The sequence below is a fragment of the Equus quagga genome, chromosome 3, assembly GCF_021613505.1.
Source record: "Equus quagga isolate Etosha38 chromosome 3, UCLA_HA_Equagga_1.0, whole genome shotgun sequence".
NCBI lineage: Eukaryota > Metazoa > Chordata > Mammalia > Perissodactyla > Equidae > Equus > Equus quagga.
The window spans coordinates 117,917,697-117,936,536 of NC_060269.1; the positions used below are offsets into that span (position 1 = coordinate 117,917,697).

At 35.8% G+C, this 18,840-nt stretch overlaps 1 protein-coding gene across 1 annotated transcript in view; it reads left to right on the forward strand.

Moving 5' to 3' along the window:
• Positions 1-2,991, forward strand: part of LOC124237472 (gamma-aminobutyric acid receptor subunit alpha-4) — a 61,706-nt gene extending 58,715 nt beyond the window's left edge. The window contains exon 9 of the mRNA XM_046657139.1: positions 2,458-2,991. Coding sequence (XP_046513095.1) covers positions 2,458-2,991 — 534 coding nt within the window. The remainder of the gene's footprint in view (positions 1-2,457) is intronic.
• Positions 2,992-18,840: the final 15,849 nt, after the last annotated feature.

Sequence of the window (18,840 nt, forward strand, 5' to 3'; positions counted from 1 at the left end):
TCCAATCCTTAATTTAGTCTTATGAAAGATATGGATTTCTAAAGATTACGAGTAACCTAACTTGGTGGAAGAAGGCAGTATGCCAATATCAGATTATATTTGAAAAAATATATTTCTCTCCTGCTTGTCCAATTGGTCCTTTATTTCTCTCTTCTTTTCTCTTCTTAGTATATATAGCATTTTGCCACAGTCTAACCTTTCATTATTTTTTACTTTTTGTTATATGTTTTATTGTATCATGTGTGGGTGTGCATATTATCTTGCCGATGACAATGTACACTCTTTAAATGTTGTGGATATACCTTATCCTTCTTTATATTGTTCTCCATGTGTATAACATTTTAGAACTAATGCTAATAAATTGACCATTATCCTTTTCTGTAAAAAAAGACTCAAAATCTGAGAATTAATTGTGATGTTTACAATGCACTTTGTAGAGGAAAAGTGCTGGGTAAATAATGGTACCTTTAGCTTTTAGGTTGATGTCAATTTTGGTTTCAATTTTCTCCACCAAAATTAGGTGCCATATGTTAGACTACAATTTCTCATGAGTTCATCTGCAACCTGCTTAGAAGAATACGCCAGGCTGACATGAAGAATACTTTCTAAACCTCTCAGATCCTGCTTTGGCTCTGCATTTTGTGAGGCTTTTTTTCTTTCTCTACTCCGAGCGAACTTGAAGTCATAATTCACAAGGACAGTCATGCACCGCATAAGAATGTTTTGGTCCATGACAGACCGCATATATGATGGTGGTCCCATAAGATTAGTACCATATAGCCTAAGTGAGTAGTAGGCTATACCATCTAGGTTTGTCTAAGTACACACTATGATGTTCACATAACCACAAAATTGCCTAATGACGCATTTCTCAGAATGTATTCCCATCATTAAGCGATGCACGACTGTAAATGAGATATGGATTGAATACTTTCAATCTGCTTGATGAGTGTGGTATTGAAAAAAGGTTATATTAGTAGGATAAACATTTTCTATAAAGTGAGCACTCAACTAATTGTATATAGTATCATCTGTGAAATTTCTTGTAGACTGGCTCCTTCTAATCACCCACTTGTGAGCTGTTCTTCTTCCCCTCTCTCTCTCGTCTATTTCTCCACCTCCTCACCTACCTTTTATTCTATGAAATGGGAGGGGGAGAGGATATAGAAAGTAATTACAGTGTGCTCTTAATATAACTTAAACATAATTAAGGAGGAAAAATCGTTCCAAAAAATAGTATATTCTAAAGACAGACATGACTATTTTAGGAATCATTTGAGCAATTGCTTTCCTTCATTAGAGTGGGCAAGCTATAGTTGGCTATACAGTTATTTATCATGCCTGTCAAGATGTAAGGAGAATTAATTTTAATGTTTACCATGCATCTGTATTCAAAGGTAGACTTGTTCTACACATAAAATAATTTGATGGAAAATAGTGATTTCCATTTTGATTTAAATGCTCTTTATTGGTAAATAGTTTGAACTCACATATTTATGCAATGAAATGAGGATGGTGCTTATATGTCTAATATAACATTTTATTTAAAATTAGTTTTCCTTTATATTTTCGCTATTAATTGTGAAAAACTAAACTGCATTCGGATTTATAGCTTTTATAATAATGTATATGATTGCGTATGTAAGATTATGAAAATAAATCCCAGGAATTTGGAAATTAAAACTTTAGCCGGCCCAGTGGCACAGCAGTTTAGTTCACCAGTTCCGCTTTGGCAGCCCGGGGTTCGTCAGTTCGGATTTTGGGGGCAGACCTACGCACCACTTGTCACGTCACGAGTGGCAGGAGTCCCACACATAAAGTAGAGGAAGAGAGGCATGGATATTAGCCCAGGGCTAGTCTTCCTTAGCAAAAAAGAGGAGGATTGGCGGCAGATGTTAGCTCAGGGCTAATCTTCCTCCCCCCCCCCCCAAAAACTAACTTTTGGAGTTTTATTTTTTCCTTTTTAAGGAATGTCATGCACATATGGATGATTGTTATTGTTATTCGGTGCACAAGAGTAGGTACAGTTCTTCCTGTTTATAAAACAAACATATACAAGACTCAATGAAATGTATGCACTATATCACAGAATATTATTTATAATAAAACTGAGCAAAGAAGTTGTACAGCTCTCATCATGAACTCCTGAAACAAAATCAAGTGTAACTCTAGTTTATAGTGCTAAAAGCCTCATTTTCTTTCTATAGATTTAAACTTTAATTATTTACAAGAATGGATTTTATTTAGAAATAGAATACTTTTGATTCAGAGTTTCAAATATATACTTTTTTTTTAGTTAGGTCTTTTAAAGTTTTTACGTCAAGCTGAGTAGCTATAGCATGTTAATAAAGGTTTATTTTATAGAAGCAACTAATTTTAATTATTTAATCCCTTTAAATTTTGTATAAACCCACATAAAATTACATAGCAAATATAATTGTTAATATACCTTTTCAGAACATAAATGCCAATCTGAACATGAGAAAAAGAACAAATGCCTTGGTCCACTCTGCATCTGATGGTGGCAACAGAACTGAGGTGGGAAACCATTCAAGCAAATCTTCCACAGTTGTTCAAGGATCCTCGGAAGCCACACCGCAGTCTCAGTTAGCTTCCAGTCCAAACCCGTTCAGCCATGCAAGTGCAGCTGAAACGATATCTGCGGCAAGAGCACTTCCATCTGCAACCTCTTCTGCGCCTAGTAGAACTGGGTATGTGCCCCGACAAGCTTCAGTTGGATCTGCTTCTACTCACCGCGTGTTTGGATCAAGACTGGAGCGAATTAAGACCACAGTTAATACTAGAGGGGCTTCTGGGAAGTTGTCAGCCACTACTCCTGCCTCTGCTCCACCACCTTCTGGATCTGGCGCAAGTAAAATAGATAAATATGCCCGCATTCTCTTTCCAGTAACATTTGGGGCATTTAACATGGTCTATTGGGTTGTTTATTTATCGAAGGACACTATGGAAAAATCAGAAAGTCTAATGTGATTTTGTTGTGATAGTAGTTTCCTAAAAGATGATGAACTTAATGCAGAATGTCTTTTTAAATGTTTTTAAAGATAAACAATTATTCTTTACTAAAATAAAAATTCTACGTAATATTTCCATTTAAAAAATTCCAGCCAGTTGTTGGGAGAGTTAATTAATTCCTCAGTGAAGAGAAAGTGAGCCATCTTTCATTTCAGAAAGATGATTTAAATAGAATCAATTCAGCACTCAAATTAGACAGAATACAGACCATCCTGGAAAGTTGGGACGAGAGAAATAGGGCTATTAGAGTTACTCAGTGCATATTTATGGACTGAAATTTGAAAACAGACTTTTTTTTAATATACTCTATGAATATCAACCAGCCACCATAAATTTCCCAGTGGCACTGCCCTTAATCAGAATTGTTTATCGGATATTATATGCAGTGACCTTTGGAGATTCTCTTAGTATCTGCAAGAAAAGGACTTTCCCTGTTAAATGAAACATTTTCAGAAGGGAAAATGGAACAAAACAAATACTGACCAATAGAGTGAAACCTCTGCTGCATCAAAAACAAAGACAGAGACCAGGGGAAATGTGTTCCCTGTCATATGTTGGCCAAACAGGACTTAACAGTTGACTTGAAAATTTGTGCTTTGAGCCAAAGTTTAACTCATTGTGTGACTTCTTTTTGACAGTAGTTCATTCAGTTATGTATTCTTTCAACATATAGTTATCCAGAGCCTACCATGTTCCAGGCACTGTGCTAGAACTGTCTCTCTAGGAAAGCTCTTTCACCCTTACCTACAATATTACCTAAATAGTAGAACAGCCAATGCATGCTAACAAACCATAAACTAGCAGAGGACGTTGCATTCTTTAATGGAGGAAATTTATTTAGAGTCTGACAACATATTCAAAATATTTGTTTCTACTATCCTGATAGAGGATAACAAGTATATTGTTCACATAGCCACCTTTGAGATAAGTATACTTTAGCATAACTTCAGGAATTGACTTCAAAATGTAATGAAAATGTGTTATAGATTGTCCTCTACATGAAAAGTACTACGTACCTGAAAGTAGAAATCTGGGCACAGTAAGACCTTATAGATTACCTGTCTCAAATTTGATCGCATCAGAGAATAGAATTTGAACTGAATCACAGAATCCTTAGAGTTAGGAACTCAATACAAGGCCTTTTTGATGCTTTTCCAAACATAGATCTGTATTAGCTGGTGAAATGCTAACCTCAGGGGAGTTTTTGTGTCCATAGTTCCATATTTCTGGGCAGTTCTGTGTTTATTTTGGGGTAGTTTTCATACAGTTTCATAACTAAGATGAGTTTTTTAAAATTAAAAGAGCAGCAAAGAAATGGAGTAAAGAAAAAAATCATAGCCAAGGGGTAGGATACCACTGACGGTGTTATGCAATTTATCAGAATTTTCATGTCCTGACTTTTCTTTTTCTTTAGGTAGGCTTAACAACTTAATTGAATTTCTTGCAGCTGTCTTATGCTGCTGTATCTAGGTCTGGTTTTTCTGTTGTGTTGCTTCCAGATTTTTCTTCTGTACTTCTCTCTTCCTGATCTGGGTGTGTCAATTAATGTGTTCTGGATGTTTGGGGGAACAATTGATAGAAATGGCCACCTTGCAAACAGGATCTCTTATTTTTTAAAGAAGAAATGACATTAATTAACTGGCATTAATTTTTCAGTTATTGCATTACCTTGAAATGGTTGTTTATGAGAATTGTAAAATGTGCAAATACCAATTGTGAGTCATATCTGAGAACTCCTTCTTGGCTAGCTCTCTAGGTATTTCCTAGAATGGATAATTTTAAGGCTGAAAGAGGCTTTAGAAATCATCCAATCCAAACCCCTTACTTACAAATTGATGCCAGTAATATGAGGCCCAGTAGAATTTGTACTATGTATATATTTAATAAAAAGTACTTGTACAAAAAAGCTTATCATTAGTTATTTCATGAATGTGAGTAGATTTCTAGCCTTGAGGACAATGCTTGAAACTGTGGTTGGAAACAGTAATCACTCATTATTCCAATGAAATGACCTTATTTATTTGCTAAGGGACATACTCCTTGCTTATCTATTGCCTATTCTTAAGAAATATTTGATTGGTTTCCTTTTTTAAAAGAAATTCTTCTCCTATAAATTTTGCAGATTTTAAAGTGATAAAAATAAGTGATCTTAGATTTGTAGACCAGACATCCAGGTGAACTTCTAGTTTTTTTCTTACCTTTATATATGAAGAAGATTTTAAAATAAGTCAGGTAGCCAAAAAAAGAGAAAGGATAAAATTAATAAGGATTCTTAAGTGTTAACTTGAAGGATAAATTGACAGGAAAGTCTAATCGCTTGTACTTAAAGGAATTATTTCATTTGTACACAATGTTAATAATAATAATAATGCATAGTTTGTTTGCTCTGACTGAATTCCATTAAATTAATTCAAGGCTAAACTTTTTATTTTGGTCACCATTTCTATCATTCTAATAACTCAGAGCTACATTAAACAAAACACTTTTGTGAAGAACCAATCACTTTTCTCCGTTAGACAATCTCACCAGAGTCAGGAGAGCCCAAAGTCCTGGTAATTTGTGAAGAAGAAGCAGAATTCTGGCTGAGAATGGTACCTTTGTATGTCTCTAGCTTTTAAGTTGAAATTCAGAATTGTTTTATTCAGTACCACTGTCTATATTGTAGCTTTCAACTCCAAGTTGGCTACTAACTGCCACATAATTACTTCCAATTTCCTGCAGGCATTACTAGGTATAATTATGTGTTTACGTGATTAATCCACAGTTAAAAATGACTTGCATTTGTGTATATACAGAGTATTTGAGTAATATGTATTTTAAATTGGACCTGATATATCTTGAATTGGAGTAGGCAGAGAGTAGAGTCACTCTCTTTTACAGATGGAAATGAATCATAGACAAGTTAGTGACAGAGATAAAAGCACAGGGCAGGAATGAACTTTGAAAGGTCATTTTTCAATCACCTCACCTTAGCAACGGCCACGTTTCAAGCAATACATAAAAAATTTGTTTGTGGTTTATTTTACCCATGAACTGGTCGATTCTGCCTGGCCTAGAAAAAGATCCCTACTCTCCACTCTCTTGTGTTCCAATGGTCCTCTCTTCTAGATTTGTAAATAACCTCCCATGGAAAAGCACCAGATGGAGAAACAGGTGAACTGATTTCAAGTTCTGACTTTATCGTGGTTTTAAATGAGTCGTTTAACCTCTCTAGGCTTGTTACTTATTTATAAGAGGAAGGAGAGACTAAATGATATCTAAGATTTCTTTCAATTTTAATATCTTCTGATTCTCATAGTAGACTAAATACAAGCATATTCTTGGAATAGACACACTCATACTTTGTGCAAAAATAGATGTTTATGGGGAAAAAATCTTGATTTTAGTTCCACTGCTTAATTACTTTAAGCTCACGACTTGCCTCAAACTAGGGTTTCCTTATCTTAAACAGAGAAAATGACATCTCTCCATTTAGATTAGATATTTTCTTCCCCATGGGAGATTTTATTCTTTGAAGACTAAATAATTTTGGTTATTTCTATTTTCTGGTTTTATTCATCTTTACTAAATGGTCAATGTTGGGTACTGTGCTGATTTTTAGATATACATAGGTAAATGAAACTGATTCCTTTCCTTACCGGTGGTCACAGTTTGGTATTGATGATAGATGTGTAGAGAAATAACTATGGAGTGTAGTAAGTGCTTCATTAGTAAAGAGTAGGGCCCAGAGTAGGGTAATATGAGTGAGTACTCACTCTGGGCACAAAAATACAAAGAGGTGCCCAAAACCTCAATAATCAAGATAAATAATATTTTGAAAGAATATTTAAAAAAATCAAAATTCATGCAAAAATCCATGATGAACAAAATACCCAAATTTTAAAGATGGGATGAGTATTAAGTTTTCCTTTTGCATCATGCTCTAATATTGCTCTACATGGCGCTGATACAGATGCACATAATTTTATAACTTTGTTGATGTGAAGGAAAAAAGAGTGATGGCAGGGTCGGCTTCACAGAGATGATATTGAATTGAATTTTGTAGAATAATTTGGAGTTCTAGCCCCTTTGCCTACTCCCACAAACAAACAAACAAACAACAGAAGCACATTTTACCATCACCTGAAGCATGAAAAGAAGGATAGATTTGGAACTTCAAGGAGAACACTTACTACAAAATAGTTCAGGGTCATGGAAGAGAAGGGTGAATGTGGGGAAGAATGTGAGAGTTGTTGATGTGGGAAAGATCTGCTTGGGCTGGATTAGAGAGATTTTTCTGGAAATTACTAAAGAAATTGGGTTTGATCCTGGATTAGTGGCAATTTTTTGAAAATCTTGCAGGGTAATATGATGAAAATGAACATTCTATGCTCCTGTTTTAGAGAAATCACCTGATTGCTGTATGAGCCATGGAATGGGGGGGCCACGAATCTAGAGGTAGTACAAGAATTGAGATGTCTTGTTTTTGTTTTCTCTCAATCTTTACCTTCCATTCTTTTTAATCCCAATGACTTTACTGTTACTTGTAAAAATGATACATGATTGTTAAAGGTAGGTATTGCAGAAATTTAAAAACAACCTCAAAATCCCACCACTGAGAATTTGTTAATATTTCATGAATATTATGCTGATACTTTTGTATAGATAAAATTGTGTAGAAGAGTAGACTGATTGATTGATTGAAAGACAAAAATAAATTTAGGAGCCAAATATGCCATGTATGAATGTTGTTAAATAATAAAAAAATAAATTTACCTTTAAATCAATTTAAGATAAAAATACTAGGATAAAACTGAAGAAATTGTTGAAATTTAATTAAAGCAAGAGATTTTGGAGACTCTATGTTTTTTTTAATCCCAGATTTCAATCTTTAGTTCCGGAAAGGTTTTTCCAATTATGTGCCTAAATAATTTTTTCTTTCAGAATTCTAATTATGTTAAATCTCTTACCTTTATAACTACTTATAAGTCTCTATAGTCACTTTTGTATTTTTAAATTTCATGTCAGCTTTTGTTAATCATAACCCAAGTGAGCTTTCAGTTTTGTTTACACTATTTTAAATGTGTTTATTTTATTCTAAATCTCTAAAGCAATTTTCAACTACGTAATGGTTTCAGTCATTTTTTTTGATTTTCAATTGTTTTCATTTTTTATTGCAGTTATTGCAATTGGATTATAACACTATCTAACTTCCAGGTGTACATCGTAATATATTTTCAATTCTGTGTAGATTACATCATGTTCACCACCCAAAGACTAATTACAATCCATCACCACACACGTGTGTCTAATCAACCCTTTCGCCCTCCTCCCTATCCCCCTCCCCTCTGGTAACCGCTAATCCAATCTCTGATGCTATAGGTTTTTTCTTTTCAGCATTTTAAATAATTCATGCCACTCTCTTCTAGCCTGTAGGGTTTCAGCTGAGAAGTCTGCTGATAGCCTTATGGGTTTTCCTTTGTATAGCACTTGTTGCCTTTCTCTTGCAGCTTTTAGGATTCTCTCTTTATCTTTAATTTTGGACATTTTAATTATGTGTCTTGGTGTGGGTCTCTCTGAGTTTATCTTGTTTCGTGCTCTCAGTGCTTCCGGTATTTGGATGTCTGTTCCTTCCTTAGGTTAGGAAAGTTTTCAGTTATTATTTCTTCAAATAGATTCTCTGCCCCTTTGTCTCTCTCTTCTCCTTCTGGGACACATATAATATGAATGTTAGTGTGCCTGGTATTGTCCCAGAGTTCCCTTAGACTGTTCTCATTCTTTTTAATTATTTTTTCTTTTATCTGTTCAGCTTGGGTGATTTCCTCTAGTCTTTCATCCAGCTTGCTGATCTGTTCTTCTGTATCATCTACTCTGCTATTGAGTTCCCCTAGTGAATTTTTCATTTCTGATTGGTTCTTTTTTACGTTTTCCAATTATTTCTTGGCATTCTCACTGTGTTCATCCAGTCTTCTCCCAATATCAGTGAGCATGCTTAGGAGTTTTTGTTTGAACTCTTTGTCAGGTAGATTGCTTACTTATGTTTCATTTAGTTCTTTTTGTGGGGTTTTGTCCTGTTCTGTTGCTTGGAACATAAACCTTTGCCTCCTCATTATGCCTTTTTTTCCATGCTCATATCTATGTATTAGATGAGTCAGCTATGTCTCTTATTCTTGGAGAAGTGGCCTTATGTAAGAGATGCCCTTTGAGGCTCTGCACTATGCTTCCCTCTTGATACCAGTCTAAACATTCCAGGAGTGAGCCCTGTGTGGGCTATGTGTGCCCTTCTGCTGTGGCAGGGTTGCTCTTACTGCAGGTACCCAGGGAGACTGGGCTTTCCCACTCTGGCTGACTGTTTGTAAATCAGGTTTGGGGAGCCCCAGCACCATTGGCTACAAGGTCTAATAGCACACTCCTATTGCAGTTTTCCTGTTAATGGGTAGGCACCCAGTGCAGCTGCTTGCTAGACTCAGGGCTTTACAGTTGCTGTAGGCCTCAGGCCTGCAAGGCTGTTGTCAGCTCTCTTAGGATTGCAACTGAATGGGGCTGGCCTCAGGCATGGGAGCACCCAACTGTTTCAGGCTTTGGAAGGTGGAGTTGATCCCATTTGTGGCTGTTTGTGAAGCCCAGGTCTTCTGCCACTGATAAGCCCCACCCCACACAGGTTCACACACACCATCAATACACTCCTGGCCAGTGCACACTTCCTGACCCCTGGAGCATACCCACTTACCACACTGCAGTTGCCCCCACTTCTCCACCAAAGCCCTCCATGGTTCACTTGGTCCTCACACAGGCCCTGCCCCACAGAGGTGCACACACCCCCTACCTGTAGAGGATCTATGCAGGCTGAAAAGTTGCCCCAGGGCTTGCTCTTGGATGGGGCCAGTGCCTAGGGCAGGCTGCCTTCCCTGGCTGAACTGGATTAAATCTGCACTCTAGTGGGTGTGGCTGACCCCTGGGCTAATAGGCCAGGTGAAGAACTCCAATGGCATATGCCAGTCTGTGTCAGCACACCTGTACTAGGTCACAACAGTGGCTGCCACCAATGTCTCAGCCTCTGGAGAGGTCTTCCCTCTCACTGAGATGCACCCACAGCCTATCAGGTGCATCTTTTTTCACCGAAGGACTTTGAACCTTTCTTTCTGGTGATTTTAGGTTACTCAGGTGAATTTGTGTGTGGGCCCTTTAAGAGCTGGCTTTATTCTGCTTATGTCCATAGCTTTTCTGGGGGTATTCCCTGTTGTAGTTATTAGCCAACAAAACCAGAGAGTATGACACTTGTCTCAGTTGTGCTGAGTCTAAAGGATGCTTATAGCAATAATGTGCCCCCCACTCAGGTCCCCACTTCTCCAGGGAAGGCTACATACCCTAGGGTGACTCCTGCCTGGCTGGCTGTGAAGCTTCGTCACTCACAAAGGTGGCTTTCTTCTCTCCAGAAGGAATTTCTGCCTCAGTCAGGATTTTCCCTTGTTGTGGGGGTTCTTTTCATCCAGTTTTCAGTTCTCTCTCCAGGGTAATTTTTCCAAGAATAGAGGTAACCTGGTTGTGTTTGTGGGAGGAGGTGAGTTCAGAGTCTGCCTACACTGCCATCTCGACAAGATCTCCTAGATTTGATCTGATGGTTTTATTCTTTTCCATTTCTTTCTTGAAATGGTCTGTGCCATTTCATTTTTTTCATTTCTTTTTGCTGTTTTTATAATCTCTTTATTGAAACATTATATTTTTTTTGAGCTTCTCACTCTATTAATGAGATCATGTCTATAATTTATTTGAGACTATAAAGAACTATTTATATAAACTTTTCCTATGTTTCCTGAAAAAAAAATTTTCTTTGGTAAAAACTTCAGCTACTTTTTCATTGTGTTTCTGCCTCCTTTGCCTATGTTCCAGGATGGTTTTTTTCTATTAATCACTGAATGAAGCCAGCTATTTACTGAACTACAGTGTGGGAAGTGGTGGGAGAATGAATCAGATCGGCCCACAGTAGCTATTTAAATTTCAGTTTTCAAGCCCACCTCCCCAAATATGTTTCATCTTCTGCCCAGGGACCATATTTTTTCCTTATTTTTGACTTTTGGGTGATCTATGTGGCTCGCAGAGGTAAAGCTCCCTAGTTTTACTTTCTCTGTATTGTTAATACGCTAGTGATTGACACTGCCTCTGCCTCCCCTTTCCCACTATAATGCTAGTCATCTCTATTATCCAGCAGGCTGTTTCACAACTATCATATATAGTCTATCAGCAATTTGTTCTTTACCCCCATTTTCTACTATTTGGGAATATGTACCTAGAATCTTATGAAGACAAATTTGTTTTCCGCCTGCCTATCCATGCCCATCTCATGGCAACCTCAAGCAAAGTCTTGGGAGGATGCCTCAGGACTGTGAAACTTAGTGAAATCTATATCCTGTGCAAGATATGTGTCAGTCAATTTCCTTTGTCTAATAGTGCAAATGTCTCATTATTTGAAAGCTATTTATCATCATTTGTTGTTAATTTCTTATAATTACATAGTTTTTATTTTGTTTTTCCCAATTTTTCATTATTTATGTTATTTTGGGAGGAATTCCACAGGAGAGGAGTGAATTATAAATGCTTTTATTTCACTATCTTAAAATGAATCACCATCTATCATTTGTATTTCCACTAGATCAGAGGTTGATCAGAGTATTCTTTACTGACAACCAGAGCTACATAGTTTTTCCCTTCTGTATATCAGATGTCATTGGAATCAGGTATTACATCTGGATTAAATCTGTGCTGACATGGTTGACAGAGAACATTTCCCTTTGGGGGAAGTAAAAGGAACTATAATAATAGAAAATAAAAATTATTGCAGTTAACCTTTGACGGACATTCTTTTTCAGTCTTTTGTATTTGTGAGTGGTAGTCTGCATTCTGTCACAGATGTTGGCTGATAGAGTGAAGTATGTTTATTGTCTTTTTACTGATTATGTAGACTGTTTCCTGGTTCAAATATACAATAAATCAGAGCTTTTATTTTTCGAGATCCGTAAAAATTATTGTTGGTTGATGAGGTAAGGTTTTATGATTTTAAGGGAGTTTCACTGTAAAATGAATCAAAATCCAGTTTTCATGCAACACTCTACACTACAAGACATTCAATGGCCATAGTTAATAGGAGGTTAAATTTTTCACTGATTTGTCCTTAATGAGGAAATCTCCTTAATAATTTTATGCTAAAAATGTTGAGGACTGAAGAAGAAATAAAATATTCTGTTTGGTTTTTCAATTGAAGTGTTACACAAACCGAGGAATAAAAGCTTATCTGCCTGCCTGCTGAATAATTTTAAATTGTTTATTTAATTATACAATTGAAAATATTCCTTATTATGGAAGTAAAGAAAAATAATAATGCATATTTCATCATATCATAAAAACTAAATTTGTTATACTTGGAGCTTCATTATTCTTGCTCCTTTGGAATAGCAAATAATAAAGTGTGATATTTAAAACAGTTCAAAATCTAAGGGCCAGCTCAAATTTCTGAGAAACTGAATGAGGCTAAATAAAAATACGTGAGCTGATGCTTACGAATATGTAGCTCAGAATGTTAGCCGTAATTATTTTGATGAGATGAAGCACTTTGAACACTCTATGGTCTTTAATGAAAGTTTTGCTTTTTATATTTTATAATGTACTATGAAACATTCTGATGTAACCCTCCTTGGTCTGAAACAAGTGTTTTCTGAAGAAAAATTCAGGCTTTTGATTATATCTTTTAAAAAAGAGAACGTATCTGAGAGAAAAAAGTTGATCACACACAGACACAAATACACACACACACTCCTATATGAATACATACCCAATAAAATACATGGTATACGTAGTATTTTTTTCTTCACTTTTGTGACACGTTATTTGAGTAAATCCTCCTCCATATTTAATTGTATTTATTCATTTAAATATGACTGCTGGTATTGACTGAATGTTTGTGTCTTCACAAAATGTGTATGTCGAAACCCTACCTGCCATGTGATGGTAAGGAGATGGGGCCTTTGGGAGATAGGATTAGATGCGTTCATGAGGTTGGAGCTCTCTTGAATGGGATTAGTGTCCTTATAAGAGTTGAGAGAGCTTGCTTCCTCTCTCTGTTCTCTGCCATGTGAAGATACAATGAGAAGTCGACAGTCTGCAATCTGGAAGAACTCAACCATGCTGGCACCCTGATTTTGGATTTCCAGCCTCCAGAACTTATTGAGAAGTAAGTTTCTGTTGCCACGGACTCTCTGGTATTCTGTTACAGTAGCCTGACCTGACTAAGGCAATTCCCCACTCTTGTGGGAATGTTTCTACTAAAATTTTAATATTTACAGTGTACAGCCCCTTTATTGTGTAGTGATTTCTGTTATGCTTTCTTTTGTTTTTATTTTCTGAAGTTCTCATTGATCACCAGATCCTGTTTCCAACTGAACTGAATACTAGTTAGAAAGTGCTTGCCTTTTAGTTCAATATTGATAATAGAGAAGTACAGCTAATGCAAAAGAAAGTGGAGGTCAAAATCAAGCAAACAAAACTATTCTCAAGCATAAGCATAAACAGAGAGGTAGGAAAAATGAGATAATGGAACACATAGAAGTGTTATGACTTTTCAAACTGGATTACATCACTTGTTTAAATTATACTCATTTTATTTGTTTTCATCTTCTATGAATAATTTCTACCTAGCTCACTTTTGGAATATAATAGTTAAAGGTTAATTCTTTTTCTGACTAATTGGAAGCAGAAGCTCAGTGCTGGCTGCTTGGTTATGAAAATAAAGCTTAGAGTGGTTCAGCAATTGTGAATTTGTTTACAACATTACCTAATCTGTATTTATCTTCCTCTGTGCATTCTGATAATTAATCTCTCTCACAAGAAAAATTACATAAAATTCTGACTATTATACTCTAGTATATTTTCTTGGTGTCAAATATGCATCTATCATGTGTGTTCTTAAATGCTATCCCTCTCATCTTATTCTGGAGAATGCAAAATAATGTTATCTATTTAACATTGGTTTGGATTATGTTCTCATTTGAAAACTCTTCAGGGTAACATTCATCAATTCGGTAGTCTAGGCAAATAGATTCATAAATCTGTATCATTAGCATTAAGATAAATGCTAATCACAGGCATCATTTATTAAGTAAGATCCTTAAATCTGCATGTGGAATATTATTATTTTCATGATGCCCCATGTGCATTTATCAGTTGAAAACTAAACAGATTGATACATGTGTACTCTTAACAGAAGGAGATATCTCAATTGACATGTTACTCCAACAATCTGATACATTTCTATTTCTTCCTTGACTTTGGATTCCTGCATTTTGCATACTCTCTCCTCAGTGTAAACATAATGTAGTACGGTGTCAAAACTCCTTCCCTCACAGTTTATGGTGTTTCTACGGTGCCATGGAGAGAAGAGAACAAAAATCCCTTCCTTTCTTGCATGCAAAATGGAAAGGGTAAATGCATCATTCTATTTTTGTATATTTTCAAGTGCGTAATTTTCTAACCAATACATCATATAATATGTAATACTCCTCCATAAATGAGAACAATATATTCTTCACTCATAAGTAAAACTAGGTCTAATGTTTCTTTTAGCAGAAAAGCAAATGTGAGGGAAAAAGCCATTGCTCTTTATTTTGGAAAAGGTTGCATTGTGAATAGAATAATACCTTCTGGCCACTCTAAGAATAAACCATACACAGAATTGAAAATGCCCTGTAGAGACTATGCTAACTGAATTATTCAAATACATCTCTCAAAGAGCAGATCTAAAATGCTGGCATTCATCATAAAGTTTGAGTGATATGTAATCCATTTTCCATTACACAATTACTCCTCTCATTTCTGTTCAAGTGGTGGCCTTATTTCTGGCTCCTTGATCCTGTCTCTCCAGCCTCACCTGTTCTACATGCCGATGTCAGAATATATGTGTTCATTTCATACTTGCTTTAGAGTTTCTTTTGGTTTTCCATTACTTTGGGATAAAATGTGAATTCCTTAGTATGACGTTTTGGCCCAACACAATCCAATTCTAATGTCACCTTCATCCTCTCCTTCCACCTATTCTATGACCTAGCCACCCAAGACTAGGAAATTCTCCGAACATATTCTGCATGACCATACTTTAGTGCCTTTCCAAGAAAAATCCTTTGCCTCAATTGCCTTTCTCCTGCTCTTGTCTTACTGACAACCTCCTATAAATCACAGACTAATATCCCCATTCACTGAGGCCATCTCTGATTCTTAGAAGAATTAATTCATGGCATTTTCTCACTTTCCCTGTATCTCTTTTGTAGTATCTTTTATGTGAAATTATGATTATTTGGTAACATATCTGGTTTTTATTTAGATAAAGGATGAATGGAGGCTATGCTCCCTGATCATAAGTTCACAATTTTATCTTATAAGTTTAACAAGATTAAAATCAATACGCCCATTGTCTGATGACAAACTGAGGATCCTAGCATAGTGCTTGGAAATTTGTAGGTTTAGGTTATTGGATAATTTGAGATTTAGTTGATTGCCAAAGAGGACAGTATGGCAACAACAGCTTTCACTTTAGTTATACATTTTGATAAAATAATATTTAATTCTTTAAAAGAGGCAGGCAAAACAAATTACTTCATACAATTCTAATTTAAGATTGTGTACTATGACCAAAACAACCATTTTTAATGCTCTCAACTAACGGTATTACCATGGCTCTATAATTATAATGTTGACATCATATACTTGATAGCAATTGGAGGGGCATTTGAATGTGTCCATTTCAAAGCTGTTGTAAGATTGTATATTTTTGTTAAGTAATAAATATAACTTTACTCTTCATGACTGTCTTTCCCTCACCTGCCACTTGGTAAGAGAATATATAGAGAGCTTCACACTCTTCTCTTTATACCTTCTGAGAATTTTTGTTTGCTACTTAGTGCCCAAATAAATTTGTGATTCTTTGACAATAATTATGCTTTGACTTATGAAACATGCCTTGCTCAGAAAATACAAATTGTTTTAAAATAAATGTTCTGATAAGTAATCATGGGATAGACTTGGTTCCACTGGTTTCACAAGTAGAACAGACATTATACTATTGTTCTATGAGAACCTTATTTCAGTAAGCATATTAGTGCATTGTTTATGGCATCCTAGCACATACCAAACTCATTCCTGTAGTGAAAGTAAGAAGAAAAAGATGGTATCAAGGAGGTAAGAGGGTGAGAAAGATTAGAAACAGTGGTAAGGAATATTTTGAAAGAAGTTCCAGAATGGTTTTTAAAGTTGGCGAGGAGTAGAATAAAATGAAATGTTTTACAAAGCAAGGATGCCTTTCCACTATATCTAGATCAATTTTCAAATTTTGTACAATTAAAAGTTAACCTTGGGCCACAGCAAATAAGTTGATATTGGAGAGGACAGATGAGAAGACTTTTTCAATTAATATAATGTGATGTATATTTAAGCTTGTTGTTCTTATTCCTGAATTTTTGGCACAGAAACACAAATGTTTAGTATGATACTGCTGGGGGCACAATCCAGTTGTTGCTGCTGATCTCCTTACTTGTATGGAATGTTGCTGGTTTTGTGCATATAACAAAACTAAATCAGTCATTTCTCCTACCAGAAGCCTGATTGGCAAGAAATGGCTTCCTTAGAGTACAAATTGATCTTTGTATTCTAATGTAAAAATAAGTTAAAGATAGAAAAGAAGCTATGGAAATTATAAAAATAGAGTAAGGGTAGAAACACTGAGGATATAAGGTATATAAAAGCAGAATTAACACCTTTAATTTAAAAAGTGATTTGTATATTCCTTGTATTAACATGACTCCCTCTTTGGGAATTCCGAACTACTCCTGCCTATAAAACTTTCAAGAACAGACCACTCTTAACGCTACATGATTTGTGCTGGCAACATTGTATGCAAGGAGATTACATACGAGTGATTCTCATTCAAGAATTAGTATTTCTTTGTTTTTCTCTTTTGAGGGAAGAAGCATGTGTGGTACTATATAAGTAATTGAATTATATGTATATGATATAGATATATTCTTTATTAATGATATTGATTTTACTATCAAATTTAATCTTTTTTATACTGTCAATAGTATATGTACATTTTGCCATCTGATATGATGAAGCTGAAAATATACTTGATGAGTTTAATGGATGTTGGCATAAATTATTATGCAGGCAAACACACACACACACACACACACACACACAATATTGTAAATGGGGGCCTATGAACTGAGAGATGTAAGATGACAGTATAGTGCCCCACTTACTTCCTAGAGGTAGGTTAGCACAGTGGTGGTCCAGGGCCTCTAGAGTCATCTATCACTTAATAGTGTGTGACTTTAAACATTATTTAATCTCATTGCTGCTCAGTTTCCTCCTTAGTCAAATAAGAATAATTACTTGAGTGGTTTTGATACTTAAATGAGTTGATTCATGTGAATATGTTTTGAAAAGTACCTGGCACATACTTAAGTGCTCAATAAATATTGAGTATTAAAACAATTTTTTTTCATTGTTCTGTTGGCTCATCTGAGTGGTTCTCCTTTGGCATCTCTTATGCAGTTGCAGTCAAATAGTAGGTGAGGATGGAGTCATAGGAATGTTTTCTCATTCACAGGCCTGATGCCTGGATTGAGAGGGCTACAATCGTGGTAGCTATTTGAGGATCTCTGTCTGTGTGTGTCTACCTTGGGCTTTCTCATGGCATGGCAGTCTCATTAGTTAGCTTGCTTACAGGGCAGCCAACTTTCCCCAGATCAAGCATTCCAAGACATAGGAGGCGGAAGTGGCAAGTCTACTAATGCCCTTTCTACAAACTGGCACAAATATTGGAACTTGTGCCATATTCTATAGGTCAAAGTAGGTTATGAGTCCACTCAGATTCAAGGAGAAGGGACACAGACCTTACCTCTCAATGAGAAGTGTATCAAAGAATTGTAGCCATCTTTAATCTGTCACATATATTGACATTCTTCAGTGGCCTATTTAGTGAATATCAACACTCATGCCTTCTTGGCAGTTGAAAACCTCTCTGGAGTTTAGATATGTTGGCTCTAGATTCTTCACGTTGAGATATAAAAAAACAAAAAAAACATGGTCGTTGAATAGTTAGCTTTATAATCAGTACAGAATTTCAGCCTATGAAAAATAATACAAGCTATTATTTCCCTTTGATCTGTGTCATTTGGTGTGCTGTTGTGTGCACTGGCACTACCTAATAGTCAAACACCAACCCAGAAAAGAGGATATAGAGGAAGAATCATTTATCCTTCAACAAAATCCATAGAGGTTACATATCTCTACATTTATAACACATGAAACAAGACTGTGAGAGAACGGGGTCACATATGTTTCTCTCAGCAGGGTGTAAAATTAGAGGTCATTCAGGTTCCATGGAAAAAAATTACCAGAGCAGAGTGGATTCTTCCTAAATCTTAGCAGAAAATAGCAGCATAACTAAGTAAAGGGACTCTGAGCTTCGGAATTATGACTGAAGATATTATACCCCTCTGCTGATATTACACCATCCTTTTAACTGTCCCTTTATTTAACTAATTGACTCCAGACCTGATAGTGGGCTGGCAACTAAGTCAATTAAGTGGCAGTTTGAAACAAGGAAAGCTTTATTTTTCGAGGTGCAGTTTCACAAATTTAGACAGTCTATATAAACAAACGGTTCACTTCTAAATAAATGGAGATGTCAGTTCTGTCAAGTAACCTGCAAACTGTTAAAAATAAAAACTTTCCAGGAAGCATGCAGCAAAGTCTCTCACAAATTCATGTGGGTAGTCAAGC